Source organism: Leptidea sinapis, chromosome 46 (assembly GCF_905404315.1).
Source record: "Leptidea sinapis chromosome 46, ilLepSina1.1, whole genome shotgun sequence".
NCBI lineage: Eukaryota > Metazoa > Arthropoda > Insecta > Lepidoptera > Pieridae > Leptidea > Leptidea sinapis.
In genome coordinates this window covers 281,949-307,908 of record NC_066310.1, presented here as the reverse complement: position 1 = coordinate 307,908, position 25,960 = coordinate 281,949, and the positions used below count along the sequence as shown (strand labels likewise).

The 25,960-nt window shown below is 39.7% G+C and overlaps 1 protein-coding gene across 1 annotated transcript in view; it reads right to left on the bottom strand.

The window, feature by feature from the left end:
• LOC126977871 (tudor domain-containing protein 5-like) overlaps positions 1-25,960 on the bottom strand; it is a 56,672-nt gene that overhangs the window by 12,618 nt on the left and 18,094 nt on the right. The window contains exons 6-10 of the mRNA XM_050826502.1: positions 25,031-25,133; positions 22,265-22,493; positions 18,803-18,993; positions 18,578-18,719; positions 748-972 (exon numbers count right to left, since the gene is read on the bottom strand). Coding sequence (XP_050682459.1) covers positions 748-972; positions 18,578-18,719; positions 18,803-18,993; positions 22,265-22,493; positions 25,031-25,133 — 890 coding nt within the window. The remainder of the gene's footprint in view (positions 1-747; positions 973-18,577; positions 18,720-18,802; positions 18,994-22,264; positions 22,494-25,030; positions 25,134-25,960) is intronic.

Here is a 25,960-nt window from a genome sequence, read left to right as displayed (position 1 = left end):
CACGCGCCGCAGGAAGGCGGCGGCGGCCGAGTGCGGCCACCGTCGCGCGCCGGCGGCCGGTCGCACGTCACACACACAGAGCACCGTACCTGGGTAGGGTCGGCCACGAGCTCGGCCACGAGCCGCGCGTCCCGCACGCGCCGCAGGAAGGCGGCGGCGGCCGAGTGCGGCCACCGTCGCGCGCCGGCGGCCGGTCGCACGTCACACACACAGAGCACCGTACCTGGGTAGGGTCGGCCACGAGCCGCGCGTCCCGCACGCGCCGCAGGAAGGCGGCGGCGGCCGAGTGCGGCCACCGTCGCGCGCCGGCGGCCGGTCGCACGTCACACACACAGAGCACCGTACCTGGGTAGGGTCGGCCACGAGCTCGGCCACGAGCCGCGCGTCCCGCACGCGCCGCAGGAAGGCGGCGGCGGCCGAGTGCGGCCACCGTCGCGCGCCGGCGGCCGGTCGCACGTCACACACACAGAGCACCGTACCTGGGTAGGGTCGGCCACGAGCTCGGCCACGAGCCGCGCGTCCCGCACGCGCCGCAGGAAGGCGGCGGCGGCCGAGTGCGGCCACCGTCGCGCGCCGGCGGCCGGTCGCACGTCACACACACAGAGCACCGTACCTGGGTAGGGTCGGCCACGAGCTCGGCCACGAGCCGCGCGTCCCGCACGCGCCGCAGGAAGGCGGCGGCGGCCGAGTGCGGCCACCGTCGCGCGCCGGCGGCCGGTCGCACGTCACACACACAGAGCACCGTACCTGGGTAGGGTCGGCCACGAGCTCGGCCACGAGCCGCGCGTCCCGCACGCGCCGCAGGAAGGCGGCGGCGGCCGAGTGCGGCCACCGTCGCGCGCCGGCGGCCGGTCGCACGCCCGCCAGTCGGGCCCGCACGGCCTGCGCCGGCAGCCGCGCCCACTCCCGCAGCAGGGGCCGCAGCTCCGCCGCCGCGCACCGCTCCACCGTGCCGTAGTCCACGTGCCGCACCTGCGACACACGCCGCCTGTACCGACCGGTCACACCGCTACCGACACCGACCCCGATTACTATATATTTTACAAATGATTTTAGTTTTGTTTGGTGTTAATTCCGCCAATATTTGTTTTTAAACAATTCGACGTTTGTCTCGCCAAAATCTGGCACGAGACTGCAGCAGTCTCGTGTAGAGGCGAAACACGTGTCGAATTGTTTAAAAACAAATATTGGCGGAATTAACACTAAAGAAAACTTAAATCATTTGTATAATTATGGATTTCCGCAAAGTAACGCCTACTTCAATAAATTTTATAATATTTTGTCGATTTTTATCTAAAACACAAAATTCTCCCGCAAAAACCAATATTTACACAATATAAGTAACATATATTTGAAAAATTACTTATTAACACCGCGATACTATTTCCTACATGCTGGATTTGTTACAGCATCGTTAACGTCTTATAACTAAGATATGACCAATCGAATACGTTCCATATAAATTTCAACAAATGTTTATTGTAAAAGTAAGCGTACAATACACGGTTCTGCTGTATTCTTCTTAATGATTAAATTGTCAGGAGTGTCGCTTAATCAATCATAAAAAATCATCACTCTAAAATCTTTTCCACTTAATTCCATTTTCGTTGCGCACGTAGAACTTTAATGAGTGATAAAAAACAATTAACAAATAATTACCCGCTAATTGTTTTTTTCATTACTAAGATAATAGAGGAATCGCAGAATACACTTGGCATTTTCTGTGATTTATCTAAGGCGTTTGATTGTGTTCAACATTCAACGCTGGTCAGGAAGTTATGTCACTATGGCATAAAAGGAACTGCGCTCGATCTTCCGGTTTCATATCTAAACAATAGAATTCAGGAAGTCGTAGTGAATGGCAGGATATCTCCTGGGACTCCTCTCAGTATGGGTGTACCACAAGGATCTATTCTTGGACCGTTCCTATTCCTTATCTATATAAATGATCTTCCTAATCTTATAGAGAAAAAAAACATACGGTAGTATTGTTTGAGGACACTTAACTGATTTTCAAAGTTAAAAGAAACCAATGTATGTATGACGAAGTGAACGATATTCTATCTGACATCGTGTACGAATTTAGTGCTAATTAAGGTATTGTTAAATAGCAAGAAAATTAATATATATTTACCGTACCAAATGTCAAAAATGTAAATGCAAGTGTTTTCTTAAACGGAGAAGTGCTAAAACCTGTGGAATCTGCTATATTTCTGGGCATCACTCTGGATTCCAAATTACAATTGGGCCCCATATTGAAGGATTGGCGAACAGACTTAGTTCTGCAGCATACGCGGTTAAAAAGATAAGTTAAATAACTGACATAGATACGATGCGTCTAGTATACTTTAGTTATTTCCATAGTATTATGTCCTATGGTATATTGCTGTACGGTGCAACCGCACATTTCTCAAGTCAGCATTTTAACGCGACACGCGCGTTTTAATAATCACTTTAAAATTGCTTCAGTATGCATCGATCGGACGGAGGAGAGTAGGTCACATACGTATTTTACTAACCGAAAGTACGAGCAAGCTGAAGAGGTTTACAAGAAAACCAGGGTCTTTATCAATCAGCAGTATCAAGACGTGTTGATGAGGTCGAAGATGGAACAACCATCAGGTACCTCTGGGCAGCAGCAACAGTCATCTTACCAAGTAGATCAGTATGAAGCCAATTCTTATCAGGAAGAACACAGTGAAGCTGACGTCGATCAAGAAGATCCAGCCAGACAAGAGTCGTCATTTTTGCACAAACCTTCAGTAGGTTCATCAAGCAAGCTCGATGATATGCAAAAAACACAAGCAAGTAATTTCAGGGCATTTCAGCGTACTGTCGCTGGAATTAATTTAGAATTTCTCTCAGAGAAATGAGAATTAGAGGACGCATTGCGTAATATTCAAGCTCGTTGGTCTGTGATAGATTCCTTACATTGGGAATTGGACAGCGAGTTCGAAGGTACTAACCAAGAGTACGAAAAAACATACACAAAACAAGAAACTGTGTATAACGAATTGAAAAGAGCGATCAATAGCAAGATGTGGTCAGTTGTGCACAAAGAAATATATACGCCTAAAATAGACATCCCTATCTACTCAGGTAGCTACCAAAATTGGGTATACTTTAAGGATTTGTTTACAGAAGCGATACATAATAATAAATCTATGCCAAACGCCCAGAAAATGCAATTCTTAAAGGGCAAGTTAAGAGGCGAACCTGAAAGGTTGATTCAGCACCTACCTATAAGTTCAGAAAACTATATTATATGTTGGGACATCTTAAACAATAGATACAATAATATTAGGCTAATTTTTACTTCGCACGTTAATACATTGCTTAATTTACCAACTTCTCAACAGGTAAATCATGTCAAGAAAGTCCACGACACAACTCTAGAGTGCATAAATGCCATAAAAAATCTCGGCGTTAACGTTGATAGCTGGGACCCATTAATCGTGCATATTCTTTTGCAAAAATTAGACACAGAGTCGCATAATCATTATTTAGAATCTCTGAAAAAACCGCGAGATTTACCCAAGCTCCAAGACTTTTTAACTTTCCTAGAAAGTAAATTTACTACGTTAGAATCATCTCGCAAAAAGCAAGAAGTTTCAAAATCACCTAACTATAATCAAATTAACCCAAGTTCAAATTTAAAATATAAATCTAATAATTATCATAAACATAAATACTATACGAGCAATATGAGTTCATCGACACCAAACAGCAAGTGAGCAAATTATATCAAATGTCCTTTGTGCAAAGAAGCGCATGGACTTTATTTCTGTACAAAGTTTCTCAACATGTCGCCTCAAGTGAAACTTCAAACTGTTGCAAGATTATGTTTTTGCCAAAACTGTCTTTAAAATCATGACATTAAGGAATGCCGATCAGAAAAGCGGTGACGTCAGTGCAATTCCAAAAATCACAACACCATCTTACATGAATCATTCATCAATCCGTCTTGTAATTTAGCAGTCGAAGATAATTTAGTACAGAGCCCAAAATGTAATTTAATGTCTCACAGCAAGATAGTGAAATTACTGAAATTTTATTATCAGCCGCAATGATCAAGGTCCAATCAAGGGACGGCCTGTTCCACAAGTTTCGTGCTCTCATATACCCGGGATCTCAAGCATCTTTGATTTCCGAGAAGGTAGCACAAATACTAGCTTTACCAAAAAAGCAATGCAAGGGCGTCATTTCAGGCATAGGCGTCAAGGAGAGCACCTGCAAGGGCCTCATGAACATATCATGTTGTTCAATTTACAATCAATTTTCATTCAACGCTGAAGTATTAATCATGAATACACTCGTTAAAAACTTACCAACTCATTCGTTCAAAAAGCCAACATGGGCGCACTTAGATGGTATACAGCTCGCAGACCCAGAATTTTATATTAGCCGCCCAGTGGAAATTTTGTTAGGGGCAGATGTATACTCTTTCCTTATTATCGACGGCATAAGCAGGGAGAGTCAATCATTACCTATAGCGCAGCAAACACGTTTAGGGTGGATTTTGAGTGGCAATATCAAGACGTTGCAAGGTAATGTAGTTCTCAATCAAGTAGATGATTTACAGAAATTCTGGGAGATAGAAGATATCGCAGAATCATCATCATTATCATCAGAAGATCAGTATTGCATGTATCATCAAAAAGTGTACTCTAGTGTTATCTATAGCCGACAAGTAGTCAACGGAAATGTGCAGATTTCATTAGAGGCGGGGAAAACAAGACTCCTCCCACTAAACAAAGCTATCACATTACCGCGAGCAGAGCTCTGTGACGCAGTATTATTATCCAAATTAATGCAAAAGGTCCAGAAATGCCTTGCCAATTATACAATCAAGACGTATGGTTGGACAGACTCAATGGTAGTCCTTGCCTGGCTACAAGGAGACCCAGGTAGATGGAAGCCCTTCGTGTCCAATAGGGTAAAACAGGTAACAGACGTAATTCCCTCAAATAATTGGAATTACGTACAATCAGGAGATAACCCGGCTGACTGTGCAAGCCGTAGTGTAACTATTGACCAACTTCTAGTACATAACTTGTGGTGGGAAGCACCTTCGTGGTTGCCAAGCTATAACGAAGAAAATAATCAAGAAATTTTCACAACGCACGAAGAAGAAACAAAAATAAAACAAGTTACCCCAGTAATTAAAACTTGCTATGTCAGCATTATAAATGAACTATTACCAAGATATAGTTCGTTTATAAAACTAACAAGAGTTCTGGCATGGGTCTTTAGATTTTTTAATTCAATAAAATACAAACAGAACATTAAACAAAACTATATCACGTTACAAGAAATTAGATATGTAGAATCCGAATTAATAAGGTGTGTTCAACAATTAGAATTCGTACAAGAAATAGAATGCTTACGAAACAAAGGTTCTATACATACTAAGAGTAAGTTATTATCACTCAACCCATACCTCGACGAACATGGGGTTCTCAGAGTTGGCGGGAGGTTGAGCAAGTCGAGCTGCAGTCAAAATATGAAACATCCCATAATTATACCCCATGAAGGACATTTAACAAACTTAATAATAGACCATGCCCATTCACTTACCCTTCATGGCGGGGCTCGAGTCACCGCTGCTACCATTCGCTACAAGTACTGGATTATAGGTGGTAATGGAGCTGTCAAAAAACGCATTCGTACTTGTGTAATATGTCGAAAAAATAACCCAAGCAAAATGACACAACTCATGGGAAATTTGAAAAGTACAACAAGAATTTAGAGAGATCCAGAAGACATTTGACACAGACTTCCTCAGTGAAATAACAGCCATGGAGATAGAGTGGCATTTTAATGCACCCAGTTTCTCCTCTGGAGGCGGTCTGTGGGAAAGCGCTGTTAAAAGTGTCAAGTTTCATCTGTACCAAGTAATTGGAGAACAAAAAATACCCTTTGAAGAGTATTTCACAGTTCTAACCCAAGAAGAGGCAATACTCAACTCAAGACCATTATGTCCCTTAACCGAAGATCCAAAAGATTTACAAGTAATTACACCCTCAAGTTTTGTTAACATTAGCCAAGACAGCACATTTTAGAAACAGAAACTAATTTGCGAACAAGGTGGCATATGACTCAAAAAATAGTTCAAGACATGTGGAAAAGATGGCGTTCTGAATATCTTAGCCAACTTTCAGCGAGAAATAAGTGGAGAAGCGTACAAGATAACATCAAGATCAATGACGTTGTGACGATCAACGACGCAAACTTACCTCCTGGAAAATGGGCAATCGGTCGCGTAGTTCTACTACATCCGGGGGCTGATGGCCACATCAGGGTGGTCACCCTAAAAACGAAAGGCGGGTTTATCAAAAGTCCCATTATTAAATTATGAATACTTCCCATAAACGACAGAATTAACGATCAAAAATCGTTACAAACAAGCAATGTAAAACGTCAACAACGATCTACCAAGAGATTAAAATGGAGTTTTACGTCATTACTTACGTTCATGCTAATTTTAATAAGTACTATTGGTACTTCGCATTGTGCTTACAATGTCACACAAGTGAAGGACAATCAAGGTCTATATTTTGACAAGATTTCCAATATGCAACTGATCAGAGATGATTGGAAAATAGTTACATACTACGACATGGAGCCGTATTGGCACGGAAACGCAGCATGCAATAAATATCTAAGTTACCTGGAACAATTATGTACAAAACTGAGAGATGTATCACATTGTGACGTCATACAAATACAATTGAAACAAGAGTACTCGGAACTAGAGTACTACAATCACCTGTTGTTGAGTCAGCATTCCAGCACGCGACCAGAGCGCCGACAGCGGCGAGGACTAATCAACGGTGTCGGTTATCTCGCTAATACTTTGGTTGGAGTGCTCGACGAACGTTTTGCTGACCAATATAAACAAGACATACAAGTAATACAATACAATGAGAATCATTTGGTTTCGCTTATGAAAAATCAAACATCAATAATTGAAGCTGAGTACAACGTTTTGAAAAGAAAAGAAATTTCCATTAATAAACAACACAAGTTACTAAATTTGCTATCGATGAAGTTAAATAAATTACAAAACAGCGTAAAGAACCAATCAGAACTAAATCAAATAATGAATGATTTTAGTTTGGGAGCAATTGCAACAAGCAAAATATTAAGAAATTTGAAAACAATACAGAATACTTTGTTAGACACAATAACAGATGTTTATCATGGCCGATTAAATTTTCATTTATTATCACCAGATCAATTAAAAGACACATTAAATAAAATCTTCTTGATTTTAGTCACATTAAATGAAAATTTCAGAAATGTTTACAATTTACTAATGGTCAAGGCGAGAATGTTAGACGATTGTCTTTTATTCGAGTTAAGATTACCTTTGGTGACTCGAGATTCTTATGAAATCATGAAAATCATACTTGTTCCTCAGGTAATTAATAATACAAGTATGGCCCCAATAGTGCCTATTGCCGACTATGTGGCAATCAATTTAAAAAAGGATTCATACCCAACTATGTCTATTCACGACATCAAGTCATGCTTGAGCGACACAGATACTTTTCTATGTTACAGTCAAAAGCCTATTTATCATTTCAAAAGTGATGAAAAGTTATGTGAACCGGAACCCGGTACCGGAAAATGCAAGGTCACTATAGCATCATGCTCCAATCAGTGGACAGATATAAACAAATTAAATAAATACCTATATTTCTGTTGTGATGAATGCTACATACAAGTACTATGTGAAGATCAGATTTCAGCTGCGCGGTTAGAAAGCGGAGGTATTTTAGGCGTCGAACAGGGATGCATAATAAAAACTGACACATTTACTGCCCACTCTCACTACGAGGGTTTAAGTAATATAAATATCAAGAACCAGATTTTGGTGCCAGTTATCGAACCTATCAACCACATTACTGATGTGGGTATCTCAATCCCACAGATTCAAAATGAGACCATCTTTCATGACAAAGATCTGGAAGACATCAAGAAACAGATACGGTTTCTCAAGGCAAATGAGAACCTACCACAACAAGTTTCTGTCCACGACATTCACCACTATACAGCATTTTATGTGGTAGTAGGAGCGGCGCTAGTTGTCAGTGCTGTCTTGGTGGTACGTCGCATCCGCGCCAGGCGGGTCGCACGTCAGGCGGCGGCAAGGGTCGCTCTGGAGAGCTCACAGGTCGCCGCACGTTCAACAGCAAATTCAAGTGCTGGCGGCGGCGGGGCCGTCAAGCTCGTCATCCGTCGATCAGATTTATAGTGAAGTGCAGTGTAATAAAGATCAATGTGAAAATAGTGTTAATCTTAAAGTGTTCGTGGACAAGGGTACAACCCCTATACCAAGAAAGACCAAATTCAATTCGGGACTTTAATTTAATTTAAGCTACAAATGGTATCACCTTGTTATATTCATTTTTTTCATCTCTCATTCATCTTTGCGCTTGGGAGCATGTACGGTGCAACCGCACATTTCTCAAGTCAGCATTTTTACGCGACACGCGCATTTTAATAATCACTTTAAAATTGCTTCAGTCTGCATCGATCCACCAAGGGACTCGTTCGTGCTCATAATCCTTAATTCTCCATCAAGGGAGTCGCGATTAGCCATAAATCAGGCCATAAATTAATTAATATCAACCTATGGTATTGCCACCAAGGGCCGCGTGTGTTCGTTACCTTTCATTTCATACATTCACAGTCATTAGCTCATTAGAATAAGTATTTCGGACAATATACTTTTTTCCTTACTGACTATCGAGTTTCACTCATCTTCAACATTCAAAAGAGCCCGTATGGTCATCAACAGACCATACACTCTTCTTGATACTTCTTTACTGACTATCGTAGTTTCACTCATCTTCAACATTTAAAAACGGTAACGAACACACGCGGCCCTTGGTGGCAATACCATAGGTTGATATTAATTAATTTATGGCCTGATTTATGGCTAATCGCGACTCCCTTGATGGAGAATTAAGGATTATGAGCACGAACGAGTCCCTTGGCGGATCGATGCAGACTGAAGCAATTTTAAAGTGATTATTAAAATGCGCGTGTCGCGTAAAAATGCTGACTTGAGAAATGTGCGGTTGCACCGTACAATTGCTATGGGGTAATGCTGCCGATATTAATACAAAATTTGTGCTGCAGAAGAGGGCTAATCGCGATATTTATAACCTAAGTCCTAAATAATCTGACTGCCCTCAGGCTATTAAATTATAAGTTTAATTGTACAAATATTTTTTTTGATGAAAAAAAAGGCTGCTGAGTTTGTTGCGCCCATTGTTCTCGGGTCTGAAGCATTCGTTTTGGAAAGGGTGGTAGTTTTTTGACTTTCAATAAGAGATGTCAGATCCTATTTTGAATAAAAATATTTGAATTTGAATTACAATATCAAGTACCTCGATGCTTCTTATTTGTTTTACAGTTAAGTCGTTATAGGTACCTAGGAATTTATTTATTTATTAGCATCGCCAACACAATAATCACTAACTAATTACATTAAACATTATTCTAAATAAGTCAAAATCTAAGTGTTATTGCACTTACAGGCAACGACCACTTTTTGAATTTTAACAACATAAGAACTAATACTAAGATACAATATAATACAATACAATGCAATTATAAATTAGTTTCTTTAAAGTGAAAATTAATTAAAATGAACAAAACTTATTTTACTATTACGTATATACGGCAGAACTAAAGTGACCTAGGTTAGACTTTGCAGTATTTGTTAAAAAGTATCGTGTCTACTGATTCTCGGGAGTCTCATGGGAGCGGATACATTAATAAACGAGAGTTAACAAACACTGTTAACAATTTTATATAAAAAGAGACAATCCAATATATTCCTCCTATCAGTCAGTGTGTGCATCTTAAAATATCGCAAACGTTCTGAATAATTTTCTAATAGATTGCATAGATTGGCTTGATAAGAAAGATGCCATATAAAACGTTTTTGGATTTTTTCTAATCTAGTATTGTATATTTGGTAGTGAGGACGCAATACCACAGAACAATACTCAAAGATACTGCGAACAAATGCATTACAAATTGTCGCATTTTCGCTTGAAAAGAATTAAATTCTTTGCAATTCCTTATGACAAAACCAAATGTTTTAATGATTTTTTAGCGATGGTATCGATTTGTATGTTAAATTTGAGCTCTCTGTCTAATGTTACGCCTAAATATAAAGTCCACTTGAGTTAATACCATCCCAATGATTTTATACAAAGAATTCAACTTGAATTTTTTTCGTGAGAACGTCATTACCACACATTTTGAGGTATTTAGTATGATTCTATTATAATTACACCAGTAACCAGTAAACAGACTGGTCTGTTTAAATCTTCTTGTACTAAAATAGAATCGTGAGGAGATTTTATTGGTCTAAAAAATTTAATAATAGCAAATAAATAATGTTTTTAATTCATAAAACATTCACAAATGTCGCTTATGAGAATATTAAAGAGAAGGGGCCCTAAAAGATCCCTGTGGAACACCAGACGTCGCATCAAAGGATGAAGATGTGAAACCGTTAACCACAATTCTGCACGTGCGGCTAGATAGATATGATCTAAACCATTCTTACATTCTGATAATATATTTTTAAGGTATTAAAGAACAATGACGAAGTTTCATACTACAAAATATTTGAAATTGAATGGTACTCAAGAACTGACGTGTACGAATTAATTATCTATAATTTTCTGCATCTACTGACATTATTCATTTTATTTTGGAACCGGGATAATGGAGAAATAAATTATTATTTTGTTTGAGTTTTTTGGTTAAGTTTTTCTTTTTATTACTTTAGCGTTCTAACTATAGTACACATCTATTTTATTCCAACTAACATGTTTCAACAACAATAAGGATAGAAACTAGTAACCATAGGCAAATAGTTAATTAATACCTAATTACTAAACTGTCTACGGTCAACAACTCTGAGTATTATATTTTGATAAAATGGAAACTTGTTACTTGATGCAGTGGTAATAACAGTTTATTTGCAACAAACCAGAGTTGGTTGTCCATAGCTTTATAAGTAATTTTATAAGAGGGAAGTCAAATGCGCAATCCATAGTCGTAGGTAGGTACTTCTAAAGTGTACCTAATCTACGCCCGATTTTAAGGCTCGGGTAGACTTCTAAACTAAGTACTTCCATTTTTATAATCTCAAAAAACTGGTAAAATAAGTACCTAGTTTCCTAATGTCTTTTTCTCAATCCAAGTTCTTATTTTGTAGAAGTAGGTAGCAGTAAATTAAACAAGCAAAATATTTTATTTTGTTTATTGTTATATAAACAGCGTACGTTAGACCAAATCGTGGGGCATATCATAGACCGGTAATGGAGAGCAGAAGTAGTTCAAAACGAGAGAAAGATATTATTCAAGTCCAAAACCAGCCAGGTAAAATAGAAACTACTTATTTAAATAAAGAAAGCAGAAAACAACACAACAGCGGTAACTATAATTGATAGGTATTATTAGTATTAGGTAGATCATAGGTGACAGGTATAGAAACTCATTGATCATTTGCTCATCGCTGTCAATCATATTGACAGATAGCTTTCCTTGATGTAACCTAAAATGGATGTGATTTCATAGTTGTTGACAGCATATAATGTGAAAATGAAATAAATATTTTATTTATTTCCCCTGTTCCTTTTGCAATACAATTTTATCTAACAAGTCAATTTATCTACGAAGTTTTTTTTTGTAACTATCTTAACCTTAGACGGTTATTCCTATAGTCAGGTAAAATTTCGCCATTGTTCTTTAAAATGATAAATATCAAACTAGAACACCAAGCGTATTATTACATCAGTTCAGTTCCGAGCGCGCTCGGTAACGTACATGCTCACTGAACTTACGAATATAATTTATATTCGCGATCTGCGCGGCAACCGCCGCTGCACGCCATTATGACTATGAGTTCCGAAAAACTCATAGCCAATGAATTGCTGGCATTCCTTCAGCACGCAATTGATACTATGGACGAGATCAGCATCATCCAGATCTGTGCATCAAATTTCAAGAGTGAGGAGATCATCAACGCCAAGACGCTCCTGTACGAGGTTTTGATGAAAACCGACCAGATGCCGTCCCGCAGGAGGGATGAAAGGGGAGAGAGAAGTCTTCAGGATATGATAAATCTCCTGAAGGTGACTGCTCCTGACGACGTACCGTCTTTCGTGGCAAGGAACTTGAACAAGTTACCACCCGTCACCTTCGACCATGTCAACGTCACCAGGTTGCTGAAGGACATCACAAACCTCAAAGCAGGCCTGGCAGAAGTAGTGTTGAAATTAGAGGCATCCCAGAACACCATCAGGGACCTGAAAGCTGAAGTTGCGACTTTGCGCAACAATACCGTTGTAAGTAGGTCAATAGACGCCAATAACATCAACACACGTCGTGGGGCTTGCATTGCTTCGCCAGCGAGTATTGAATCTACGAAATTCGACTCGACACCGGCCGCTGCGCCCGCACGTGTAAGCGGTAATGTACTTGCCGCCCGTCCCTCACCTCCTTCCCTCTCGGAGGTGTCGCCTCCTGTCGTTACGTCAACACCTCAACGTGACTATGCTGCTGCCATCCGCCAGCAACCCAGAAAGCGGACAGTGCTGAGGACAGAAAGTGGAAGCGGGCACGCCCGCAACGAACCCGCTTGTAGAGCTGTGTGGAAGGGTCTGACCGATAAGGAGGGCTTCATTAAGGTGGAGCGGAAGAAGAGGAGACCTCCTAGTCATAACCAATGTGGCACAGCACCGATAGGACAGAACCAGCTCCTGCGTCCCGTAATCCCAGCGACGTATATCTACGTCTCTCGCTTTCACCACACCACCAAGGCCTCCGACATTGTTCAGTACTTGGTGGAGAAGACAAGGTTCCGGTTGGGTGTCGAAAAGTTGGTGACGCGTCACGCAGTAGACTTCAACTCTTTTGTTGTTCGCGTCCCGACAGAACATATTTCAACCTTCCTGGACGTGCAGCTGTGGCCGAAGGGGGTCGTGTTCCGCAAGTATCGCGGACGTCGCCGACCGCCGGAAGCTACCGAACCCGCGCCTCACATCGCCGCGAAAATGTGACGTAGATTTAAGTTATATATCATATGTATGTTAGACTATAAGGTATTTATTTTATGGGCCATGTAGCCTGAAATAAAGGAATATTATTATTATTACAAAACTAACATTAACCTAAACGAGAAAGTCTGCATATGACGAACATTTTCATTTTTTCTCATAAATATCTTTCCACTGCGAACCCAAACAAACTTGTATCCTAGTTCTATAGCTTTATGCCTCGCAGCTCCGTGCAATTGTTTGTTTGTTTTCAAGGGTAAGGTGTTCCGTAACAAAGACTGGCTGTTTATTCGTTTCTGCTAATCCAAAAATGACTCGCGTTCAATTTTTCAGTCTTGTGCTTCTTATTAAATTTGATAACTCCAGCTAGAAAGTAATCTCGTGTGCGTGGACTATTTACTAGGATCGAACGAGGACGGTTACTATTTGGGTTTGATTTAGCAAGCCTAGACACATAAAAAATTTCAATGTTACAGTCGGGGACATTAATAGTTTGACCGAGCCGTTTTATAATGGAAAGAAGATTTTCATTTTTACGTTCAGGCAAGCACTGAATTTTAATGGAATAATTATATCTGTATGCACCAACCAGGTTTCCACCTTAACAACGATGTCGCTTTAGATAAAATACTCATATTATTATGGGCAATACTAGTTAGGTACCTATACAGCTCCCGCCTCCCTCGTATCCCATGCGGACGAGCGCGGGTAGGTATTGTACCTGTCGGGTACAATACCTACCTAGGTATTTTATTGCAAAACCAATGACGTTCTTTGCATATAGACAATGCCCGAAATACAAAATCCAAGCCGAAATATGGCACATGCCACAAATGACACCATAATACGTAATATTTTATACATGTACGTAATAAACGTGTACAAAACGCGTGTGCACGCTACTGCTGGGACAAACCTGCCCGATCCCATATAACTCCGTTTTTGAACGATGCCGGAGTTCTTAAAATGAGTTGCCGCAGAAAAGTTCATTTTGCAGTTATGCTTTTCGGTGTAATAAAATCCAAAACACCATACTACCTCTACAGTAAATTGTCTTGGCTAGGGGATCTCAACGCCACTTATTTAACAAGAGCCTCGCAATATGGACTGGCTGTCTTAAAACACCATAGTGCTGCATTTAGAGGAAGTTTTCGCTACAATGCAACCAAATGCTGGAATAATCTTCCACCTCCTCTTCGTGAATTACGAACCGTCGAAAATTTTCGCCGGAAATGTAAGTCACGATTCTTGGAACGACAAAAACAAGATTTGGGAGCTTTGGGAGCATTGGTGGTGAAAATATAGGTGTTCTCCAGTATTATAGATATATGTTTGTTCATATAGGTTTCTTTTAATAGTAGTATTAGTATTAGTTTATTTTAAAACATCTAAATATTTTATTATCGACTATTTTGTATTGAATTTTATGTATATATTATTATTAGTAATTATTTACTATATATCGAGCGCACTGTATCTCCAAACTAAACGGGCACCGCTGAAAATCAGTGCTGTATCATAGCCACGGCCGTGTCACAGATAATCCTGAGTCGGTGACCCATTTCCTGCACTGCACAAGAACTCTGCAATATTAAATCTATTACTATTTAAATACGTTGTTTTTTGGTTTGTTTTGTACTTTTATCTTCTTATACTAAGTGTATCCTGTGAGTGTTTTGTGAAATAAATGTTTTTCTTTCTTTCTTTCTTTCTTTCTTTCTAATAAGCTTCGACTGCTATGTCTATTACTAGTACTACTAGTTTTTTAAAATATTATAGGTTAATAGGCAGCAATGTAAACACTTTTACAGTTTAAGCTGCGTATTTTGAAATTAGAACCCGATTTCATCAGTGGAGTAGCAGTTAGGTATTTTTTGTGAACCCTGACGAAAAAGAGGGTTGCTATAAGTAAAGTAAGTTTCAAGTTTGTCAGTCTGTCCCTCTTCCTATTTTCTGATCAAGATCTGTTCAGTAGGAGGTTTTTTACGTTTTAAATCAAAAATCACACTCATTACAAAGGCGAAATTTTGTATGTTTATTTATTGGTTTGAGTGTTTACTTACAACTCTTATCTTGGAGCGTCCAAATGGATTTAGTATCTAACAAGTTAAGGTAACCTATAGTGATAGAAAGAAAACACTCAAATATAATATTTATATAATAATAATAATAATAAAATTTATTGCCTTGAACTTAATTTAAGTATACAATATCAGCTTATTACAAAACATACATTAAGACAAAAGGGAGTAGGCTCAGCTTATGCTGCTTGAAATAATATTTTCATGCAGCGCTGGTTTTCAGCCATTCCCATCTCCCTAAGGTGTAAGGTGGGATACATAGTAAAGAGGGCAAACTAATAACGATTACAATGCAGATCTAAACTTTTTCTAAATGTATCAACCTCTGTATAAATTATGAGTGTATTTGTGAGTGTGAGTGTGTGTGTTGTATAAATATATGAGTGTGTGTCAATGTTTCAGTATAAATGTAATATGAAACGAGTTGCAAATGTTATGGTTTAATCATGAAAAATATTTATATAAGGGGAGTTCTTTCCATACACAATAATTAAAATTTTCAGCTTCCTGTTGTTTTTTTAACAATGCCATTTTATATTTACCCTTAAACTGATTTATATTTTTTATCATTCTAAGAGGTGGTGGCAAATCATTCCAAATACGGGAAGCCATGAATTTGAAACTGGATCTATATCTTGTTGTTTTGTAGTATGGTATATTTAATAAGTTTTGAGAGGCAAAACGTGTACATTTTAAATTAGAACTTCCGCTCCAGGACAATTTTTTGAAATAAATATTCAGGGCGCTTGCTATAGATAATTCTCTTTATACTACAGGCATAATACAATTCTCTTTTGGCTTTCATATTAAGTATTCGTTTGTTGTTTAAATATGGAGTTATATAGCCTCTGTTTGGAACATGAAAGGAGAATCGAATACATGCATTTTGTACCCGCTGCACTGCTCTCTCCAATTTATAACTAAGTCTGGGACCATATGTTGTACTGCAGTGGTTGAATTGGGAGAGGACAAGTGACTCAGTCAATGAAGTACGTAGTTCCTCTTTTAGGTATGGCCTTATTTTATATAGTGTTTTTAGTTTATAGAAAGCAGTTCTTATTTTATTGTTAACATGTTCCATAAATTTTTGCTCGCCGTCTAATACCAGGCCAAAATTACGTGCAGTTTTTACATATTCTACTGGTATATCATTTATTTTTACTTTTTCGTTGCAGTTACATATGTGATTTAGCTGGATTAAGTGACAGCGAGTTTTTTTTTGACCAATTGTAGATATTTTCTAAGTCCTGATTTATTTTACGTATAGCGTCTTTGACATCCTTGCCTTTGAAAGAGTAATACAGTTGCGTGTCATCAGCGTAGAGGTGGTACTTACAAGTTTTTATATATTTGGGGAGGTCAGCAGTAAAAATGGAGAAAATTATCGGGCTTAGCAGAGAGCCCTGTGGGACACCTCTTATCACAGGCAGGAACGAAGAAAGAAGTTTTTTACCAGTTTTGTCTTCAATTTCCACCATTTGGCTTCTACCGGTCAGGAACGTTTCAAACCAACAGCAAGTATTTTTGGTGAAACCATAGTGTTTTAGTTTCGACAGCAGTATTTCTGAAGGGATACAGTCGAAGGCTCTAGAATAGTCTAGCAAAACTAGTATACTACTATATCCCATATCCGATGCTTCTGTCAAATCATCAGTGATATGTAGAAGGGCTGTTTCTGTGGCGTGACCCTTACGAAACCCAGATTGATATTTTGGTATTACTTTTATATTGTCGAGATAAGCAAACACTTGATCTAGGACTACTTTTTCTAAACATTTGGATAGTACGGGTAAAATAGAAATTGGTCGTAAATCATTTAGTCCATTAACAGTAGTTTTTTTTGGTATAGGTTTAACAAGTGCGTTTTTCCAACAAGAAGGGAATTTATGAGTTAATATTGACGTGTTAATGATATTTGTTATTATAGGCAGAGTAACTTCAACGGTAAGTAAAATCATGTCAATGTCTAATTTATCAACTCCCACAGCTTTAGTTTTGATAGCCTTTAAAATATTAAGGACTACCTGCTCTGATATAATTTTCAGTTCAAATGCTTGTTGTATACTGTCTTTTTCGTTTGTCGTAATTTCTATATCTTCTTTGTTGTATGGGGGTAGATTTAAAAAATGAGCGTTTATTTCATTTGGGTCTTTAAGGTGGTCCAAATTAATATTATATCATTAATAGTATCAAATTAATATTATAATATTTATACATAAAATAATTCAGTAAAGTGGTTTTTAAAGTGTTAAATTCCCTGAAATAAATTTAATATTTTGTTAAAATTAGTCTTTTAGACTTAGACATCTTTTTCCAGGGTATTTTTTTCGGCATATTACGAGTATGTTGTGTAAGCGGACATCAACTTATTTTTGTATGACAGCTATTGTCAAATTATAAATATGGCTAATTTGGAATTTTGTGTGTGCATCAATTTGACTAAATATATCGAATTTCGCTTTTTACACGCTACACTTTTAAAGCGCGAACTTTTAATTGCTTCAGTCCTTGAGTGGTGAAATATAAATCGACCTCGTTTGTAAAATTCTTCACATCTCTCTCTTGGTACCAAGTGGCGCCAATTCTCTTTCACGATCTCTTCTACGGAAAAGCTCAAAAAGATTAGCTTTTACAGATTTGCGGTGTAAATAAGTATCAATTATCACTAGGTAACGATACGACCCTGTATAGCGTATATACCGTGATAGCACTAGTTTCTAATTATTCACGAAACACGTTCTTGTAAGCCATTCATATTCACTGGCAATGGCTTTCTGTGTACAAAATACAATATTGTTCTAAGGGCCTTTAAAAAAAGCGACTCTATCGACACTGACTTTTCGTACACAAAATAAAATATTGCTAATCACTGTCTACTGGGCCCTTAAGAAATAAATACTAAAAATAGCGACGCTATAGTTTTAATTTCTGACTGTGTCTTTTTCGCGTCCGTTTATCTGTCTTATTCTGACAAGCGGGAGAGAAAGGGATGTGAATACTTGTCAATAATTGTACCTTAATTAATGAAAAAATATTAGTTTTACTAAATTATTTCCGCTTTCTGCCAAGCCGTCTTTTATCAATAAAATAAACTTACCGGTGATAAGTCACATCATCTTTTTTTGCGTCGTGAACGTATTACTTTGGGCACTTTTTTATGGCACAATTAGACTTGGTGATTGTCACACAGTTGACACATGACTAAGGAAAAAAGTGTGCTTACATAGTCTTTAAGCACACTTTTGCCGTTCCGCTATCAGACTGCGAATGAAATGCACATCTCTATAGAATGTCATTGTGCAAAACTAATAACCTAACCTACCAAAGACCGCCAATTTTTACCGAAGACCATTTTTTAGACTAGAATAGCCCTCAGCCCGCAACAGTCACGGCGCCACCTACCTTGACAGTGTCGAGGGCCAGCAGCTGCACGATGCGCGCGCGGTGCCAGTCGCCTTCGTAGCGCGCGCCCACGTGGTGGCCCACCCGCACGGCGCCGCGAGCCAGGCGCCGCGAGCACCCCGCGCCGCGCGAGTAGTACTCCCTGAAGCACACGGACACTGTCAATCATAGCGGATGTTCCCTTGAGTAGATGGCCGCTGCCAGGACTATACAGGTGACACTCACGTCATCTCGTCCATGAGCGCGTGCATGGCCACGTCGTGGTGCGGCCCGAGCCGCTGCAGCCAGAAGTGCGAGGGCGAGTACACCTCGGCCAGCGTCACCTCCAGCATGTCTCCCGCTCGCAGCCCGCCCAGCTCCAGGCGCGGGATTCTCTCCATGTAGTGGATGCAGTCGTCGGGGAACACGCCGCGGTCCTGCACGTGTGTACAACGATATACGACACAACACGACACAGGTTACATAATACGTTTTTAAATAGATTTACGAATTTGTACAATTGTCCAAATACCCCTATAAAAGCTCTCCATATACGCCCTACTGGTACAGCAAACTGTACGTGAATAATTAGAAATGACAGAATATTTCGTTTTTTTAATATTTACTACTTTCGAAGTAGTGAGAATCCATTTCCCCCTGGGTGATCTCCGTCAATTTTTGGCCTCATAATACCTTCAAGGAACCCATCAGTGCTTCCAATATGACTGATTGTTAATATTTTTCCTTTTGGTGGATTTTTAAGGCCTGTTGACAAGCCATTTCAAAATTGCCGGCTGCTAACTATTGGTTTATCTTGGTCATTTCAGATTTAACATAACACGCTACAATATATAAATGATAAAAATTACCTTCACTAAGCCACGTCTCATCTGTATAATATATTTTTCTATTTCTATAGCCTTTAATTTTTAAGAAATAATTACGTCTCCACACCATCTAATCCAGTCTATCCGGCCTATCCAGTGAATGTGATATACTTTTTTAAAGGGATTTTATCAGAGGTGACGTGCGAAACGACGGTCGATCGGAGATCCTTTTTCGCTGGAATGCGTAAGCAGTCGGCCTGATTGATTAGCCAAATTCGGGGCAGTAGCAATGGAATCTTGAAGTGTATGTTTTTTAAATTTTATATTAATTAGTGTAAAATTTTTATATTGATTGATTGATTTATATCATAATTAATTTACAATATTAACTAGATAAATATTTAGTCTGAATTAAATATTTAAATAAGTAAATAAAAAATTATTATGGACAGAAAAAAAAGAAATATTATATATAAATTAAATTTTACTTATTCATAAAATACAAATATTTTGTAATAAGGCTAAGTGTGCAGTTCGAACCCACGCGACGTGCGACCTCTTTTTTTTATGGAATAGGAGGACAAACGAGGGTACGGGTCACCTGGTGTTGAGTGATCACCGCTGCCCACATTCTCTTGCAACACCAGAGTAATCACAAGAGCGTTTCCGGCCTGTAAGGAAGGTGTACACGCTTTTTTTGAAAGTACCTATGTCGTATCGTCCCGGAAACACCGCACAAGGAAGCTCATTCCACAGCTTAGTAGTACAAGGATTCTTCCTTGAAAACCGCACTGTGGAGGACCGCCACACATACAGATGGTGGGGATGATATAATTTTTTGTGGCGTGTCGTGCGAAGGAGGAATTCGGCGGCAGGAATTAGTTTAAACAGCTCTTCGGAACACTCCCCGTGATAAATGCGGTAGAAGACACACAATGAAGCGACGTCTCTACGGAATGCCAAGTGATCCAGCCGTTCACAGAGCACTGGGTCCCAGACAATTCGAGCTGCTCTGCGTTGCATGCGGTCAAATGGATCTAGCAGATACTGGGGTGCGCCAGACCAGAGATGACAGCAATACTCCATGTGTGGCCAGACCTGCGCTTTGTAGAGTGCTAGAATGTGGGCCGGCTTGAAGTATTGCCGTGCTCTATTAATGACCCCCAGCTTCTTCGAAGCCAATTTGGCTTTGCCCTCCAGATGGCCACGGAATTGGCAATCACTCGAGATTTCGAGACCCAGTATTCCGATACTAGGCGAGGCGTTAAGGGAAGTGTTGTCGAAGAGCGGTGATACGGCAAATGGGGTTTTTTTTAGTGGTTAACGCGCAAACTTGAGTCTTCTGGGGGTTAAATTGGACAAGGTTCAATTTACCCCAATCCGCGACCTTCTCGAGAGAGGACTCGATAGAAGACACAAGTTTCTCCCGGCACTGGTCGACCATTTCCCGAGAGAGACCTGCAGGGCCCGTGTATACGGCATCACCAGTGCTGTCGTCTGCATAGCAATGTATGTTGGAGGTGTCCAACATATCATTGATATGCAGACTGCGCGTTAACTCACTGGAGAACTCCATTTGTCGTATCACCGCTCTTCGACAACACTCCCCTTAATGCCTCGCCTAGCATCGGAAAACTGAGTCTCGAAATCTCAAGCGATTAACAATTTTGCGGTCATCTTAAAAGGCATAGCCAAATTGGTTTTGAAGAAACTTGGATACATAAATAGAGCACGGAAATACTTCAAGCTGGCCCACATTGCTCTCATCTCTGGTTTGGTGCACCACAAAATAAGCTCGAACTATTTGACCGCAACGCAGAGCTGCTCAAATTTTCGGGGATCAAGTGCTTTGTGAAAGGCTAATTGTTATTATTCTTATTTTATCTGCAATAATTATTATTATTTTAATTAAACGTGGTTCTGCTTTCAGATAAACTATCTTAACAAGCTTGAGGTTTTACATAGATGTTATAATTTCACTAATAAACTACTCATACAAGCGTATACGAATGTAGTTGGTAGTTGGCATCCACTGTTGTACAAACATAAAAAAAGCCTATGTTCTTTATTGTAACAGTTTTTGCAGTAAAAACACTCCTTAAGAGTCAGTAAGTGAAAATTAAAACTTTCACCACAGTGAAAAGTGGTAAGATATTTACAAAACAATATCTTAGCCTGTCTTCTCAGAGTTTGCAGAGAGTTTGTTGAGACTGTTTGGCTGATCGGAGCATCATGGTTGCTATCTTCGGTGCATGCTTCGACTTAAAAACCCAAAAACGCTGGTGACCCGCAAGGCTGAATGCCATCCCCTACACTGTTTCTTCTGCATATTAATGATATGCTTCGAATCAGCGGAATTCATTGCAGACGACAGCACAGGCCGTGCCAACATCTCTCAAGATCTCTCGACAAGAACCGCAATAAACTTGAGTCTTAAATCGAGAATGCTACATGAAGTGAAGTCTCGGAATGGGGCCTACAAAATTTACTAAAGTTTAACACTAAGAAGATACAGGTTTTTGCGTACGTCACAACCCTGTTGACAAGACATGACTCCTCTAACTGTCACAGCTTGTATCGGCATGCTCGGCGTTGTTATAACGAGCGACGTTCAATTCCGTGTAAAATTAGGCTCTATAGAGCATAGTATCATATTGTTCTCTCCCCTGGACATAGACTCCCCAGTACCAGCTCCTTTCATTTGAGCGCATATAAACGAAGAGCGGTTAAAATCATCGACGACCAATTCATTTCCGAACGGCTTAATTCTCTGGCGTTGCGTCGACATTTGGGGTATCTCTGCATCTTCTACTGTATATATCACTATCGGAGTACTCAGTATCGCGTGCGACGTGTGTATTAGTATCGTGGCGCAACTCACAAAGTCGACGCCGGGCAGCGCGTCGTCGTCGTCGCCGCGGGGCGGGGCGGTCGCGGGCGCGGGCGCGGGCGCGGGGGCGGGGCCACCCGGGCTGCCACCCAGCGGCCACACGCGCCGCTCGCCGCCGCCAGAGGGCGCGCCCACGTTGAGCTGCTCCACGAGCCGCACCACGCTCAGCAGGCTATTATACCCGAACCGGTGGAAGTTGAGCTCCTTGCCGTGCCGCTGCCTGCCGTACAATGGAACGACATTAGCGTGCTTCTAATTTGGATGTGAGAATTAGCACTCTAGAGAAAACATAACATTTGGATAATTATGGATCTCCGTTAAATATGTTATGACTGCTCAGACTCGATGATGACATGAACTGTTTGATGAACTCTGAATCGAACAAGGGTTCAGCTTCGGTTCACATGGTACCAATCTAGTTCTTCTTTTAAAAAATGTGCAACATTCTACTATCGACATTCTGTTGTTTTTTCATTGAAATTCGAGTGATTTTTGAATTCGAGCTCCGACTCGGAACTAACGCAGCAAAAACAACTCGCAATAACAATGTTGCGTTTGGAAAGGGGACCGCTAATGAACGCACCGTGCGATTTTGGTTTAAACGCTTTCGTGATGGAAACTTTGATTTAAAGAACGAACAACAACAATGAATTGAACGAGATGGTGGAAGCCGATCTGAGCCAAACAACCCAGGAATCAGCGGCATGTTTTAACGTTACCTTACCAACAATATCGACTCATTTGTGTCAAATCAATAAAATAAAAAAATAGAAAATTGGTGCCTCATGTTTGGACTGATCAGCAAAGTGAAAAATGCAATAGCTGACCTAAGGTCAAACGCCGCAAAGGTGCCCTAAAGCAAAGCTTACCAATAAAAAGATAATGGTAAGTGTTTGGTGGTCCCAACATGGTGTTCTACATTATAGCTTGATCGATCTGGTCAAGCAATAACGACAGATGTCTACTGTGCCGAACTCCGAACAATGATAGTAAAACTAGCAGTGAAGCAGCCCCAACTCATGAATCGATCTTCACCATTATTGCTCCATTACAACGCCAGACCTCATACAGCACGAGAAACTTTTTTAACTCTAAAGGAACTGCAATTAGAATCCATTCATCACCCCCCGTATTCGCTAGGCCTTGCTCTAACGGACTACCATTTTTTCGTGATTTAGACAATTTTCTACGTGGATGCGCCGCAATTATTATTTTTAATGTTATTTGATTGTGGCTAATTTATGGTCGACGATTCCTGTAGACAAAGAAATACCATAGACAACCGACGCATTGTCATCTATGACGTTAACATAATGACAGTTGTTTATTTCACCGCTAATATAACCAAAATTGCCACCGAGCAATATAGTTCTCACGCAAATCGTCACATACGCTTAAAATCCGCATAATATAATTACGCAAGTTATTCAGAGGACTTCATCATTGAACTATAATATAATCAAGAAGTTCTCGGTGTAACGCATTGCAAAAACCCTTTTTCTACGCACCTCCAAGGAAGTCGGACGCACATTACCACCAGGAATGCCTAAAGGAATACCAGCTACGTCAGCATATTATTTTATTTCACAATAATATTCATATCTTAACCACACACGCGCGCAAACACTACGTGTTAAAAAGTTTTATTCTCAGAAGGCAGTACAAAATGCTTTCACACAATTTGTCAAATCTAGATCACTACAGTTCTATCGCAAAGGCATAAATGACCTTCCTATTAAATGGCAGCAATGTATCGATAGAATAATGTTAATTATTTTGATTAAATAAATATGTTAAATTAAAAAACAAAAAACGAATATCAATTTTTCAGTACAAATCGACGATCTCGTACTTTAACCCCTAATACATTCATACTTCATACCTGCAAAATTAGATATACAAGATAGTGGGATCAAAGTATAATAACAGTAGATTTGGACTTCATTTGTGACAAAAATAACTTTGGGAGAGTTGGAATTAGATGTCTCTATCCGCCTATTCTATTCGTTTCACCAATTTTATATTTTTATACCATTGAGATCACTTTGAACAGAAGCAGCCTCAGAGGTAGAGTTGATCACTTTATACATTTTTAAATTATCGGCGTAGAGGGGTGCTTTACAATATTTTAAATGATTCTTAACGTCATTCACAAACAACAGAAAGGGCTATGGTCCTAGGTGGGAGCCCTGGGCAACACCAGATCGCACAATGTATGAATTAGACTTATGACATAAAGTTATGACTCAAACAGTTTCAGTAAGATTCCTCTGATTCCATAATCATTTAGCTTCCTAGCTAGGGTGCCACCTATGTTATTTGCGTTTGGTATTTCCTTTTGAAGACCTAAACCCTTCACTGCGCAATAAGGGGTACAAACAATCCTTTATACATCCTCCATCTCGGTGATCTGTTACAGATTATTGAAAGCACCTCCTGCATGTTAAGGATACATCGTGGTGGTGAGTGAGTGTATGTGTTTGTGAGGGATGGTTGATGGTTGTGTAGGATGTAATGGGTGATCGTTATTTGGTCTCTATAGTTTACCAGAAAGTATCGTAAATTATAAGTGGCGTATTTAAGTAAATCGGTCGGGCTACTTTATACGTGCTATTTATTCCAGCACCTCTTAAACTTATATCTAACACATAAAATAAAACTGGTGACGTTATATAATTGTAGTGGGATCTTATTTTTGCTAGTGTAAATGTGTATGGTATGTATCATTACAATAATATTACACGAGATAACACTTACTTGTACAGCGGCAGGATCTCGCTGCACCATACTCCGTCCCGGTGTTCCTCCACGATACTCCGGATGTCCTCCAGCAGCGTGGCGAACTGCGCCCGCTTCTCACCTGCCATTACATACATAATTCCATGTCTTACCCATTTAAAAAAAAATCTACGCAGCGGTAATACACGACCACTTGCGACGGCGTCTTGTACGTTTCTGCGAAATACTGCGAGTTATATGCGGTGAGCCGTGACTGAAACGCGAATCTTTTGTCGCGGGGCAAAAAACAAATACTGAACAGGAATAAATCTAATGTCTATTATGTTATGTTATACTTTTGAGTTTATGAAGTCGATTTTTTAAAACGTAGTTTTTTTTTTCGTTTTTTACTTTTTAGTGTAATTAATCAGGTAAAATATAAGATTTCGATGCGTTTTATTGTCATATATTAAATAGTAATATATTTTAGTAGCTATGGGTAGGCCGACAAAGGTTCCGCATGCCTTAAGCAATATAGATCCCCTATTTCACGTTCTTGTGAGATACAAAAATATCGTGAAGAACGTTTGTTAGCTATGAATGACAGGTAGCCTAAGACCCACTTATTGGCAAACGGGTCTAAACTACATAAAAACTCCTAAAAAAGCGGTACACAAACTAATAGAATCATACACGTAAACAAAAATATTCATAAAATGAAAACTACTGGGCCAAAACTATTTCCTATTTTTATGGGACCAAATGGCAAACATTCCGCATCAAACTAAAGAAGAATCACGAAAATTGGATCATAAATCTCAGCATAAAAAATACAAACTGAATTGAGAACCTCCTCATTTTCGAAGTCGGTTAAAAACTAAATGGATATTGAAAAATGTACATTTTACACTGGCCTGCAAAAGTAAGTATCACACTTTTCAAATTAAATTTTTTTCTTAACTATAGAAG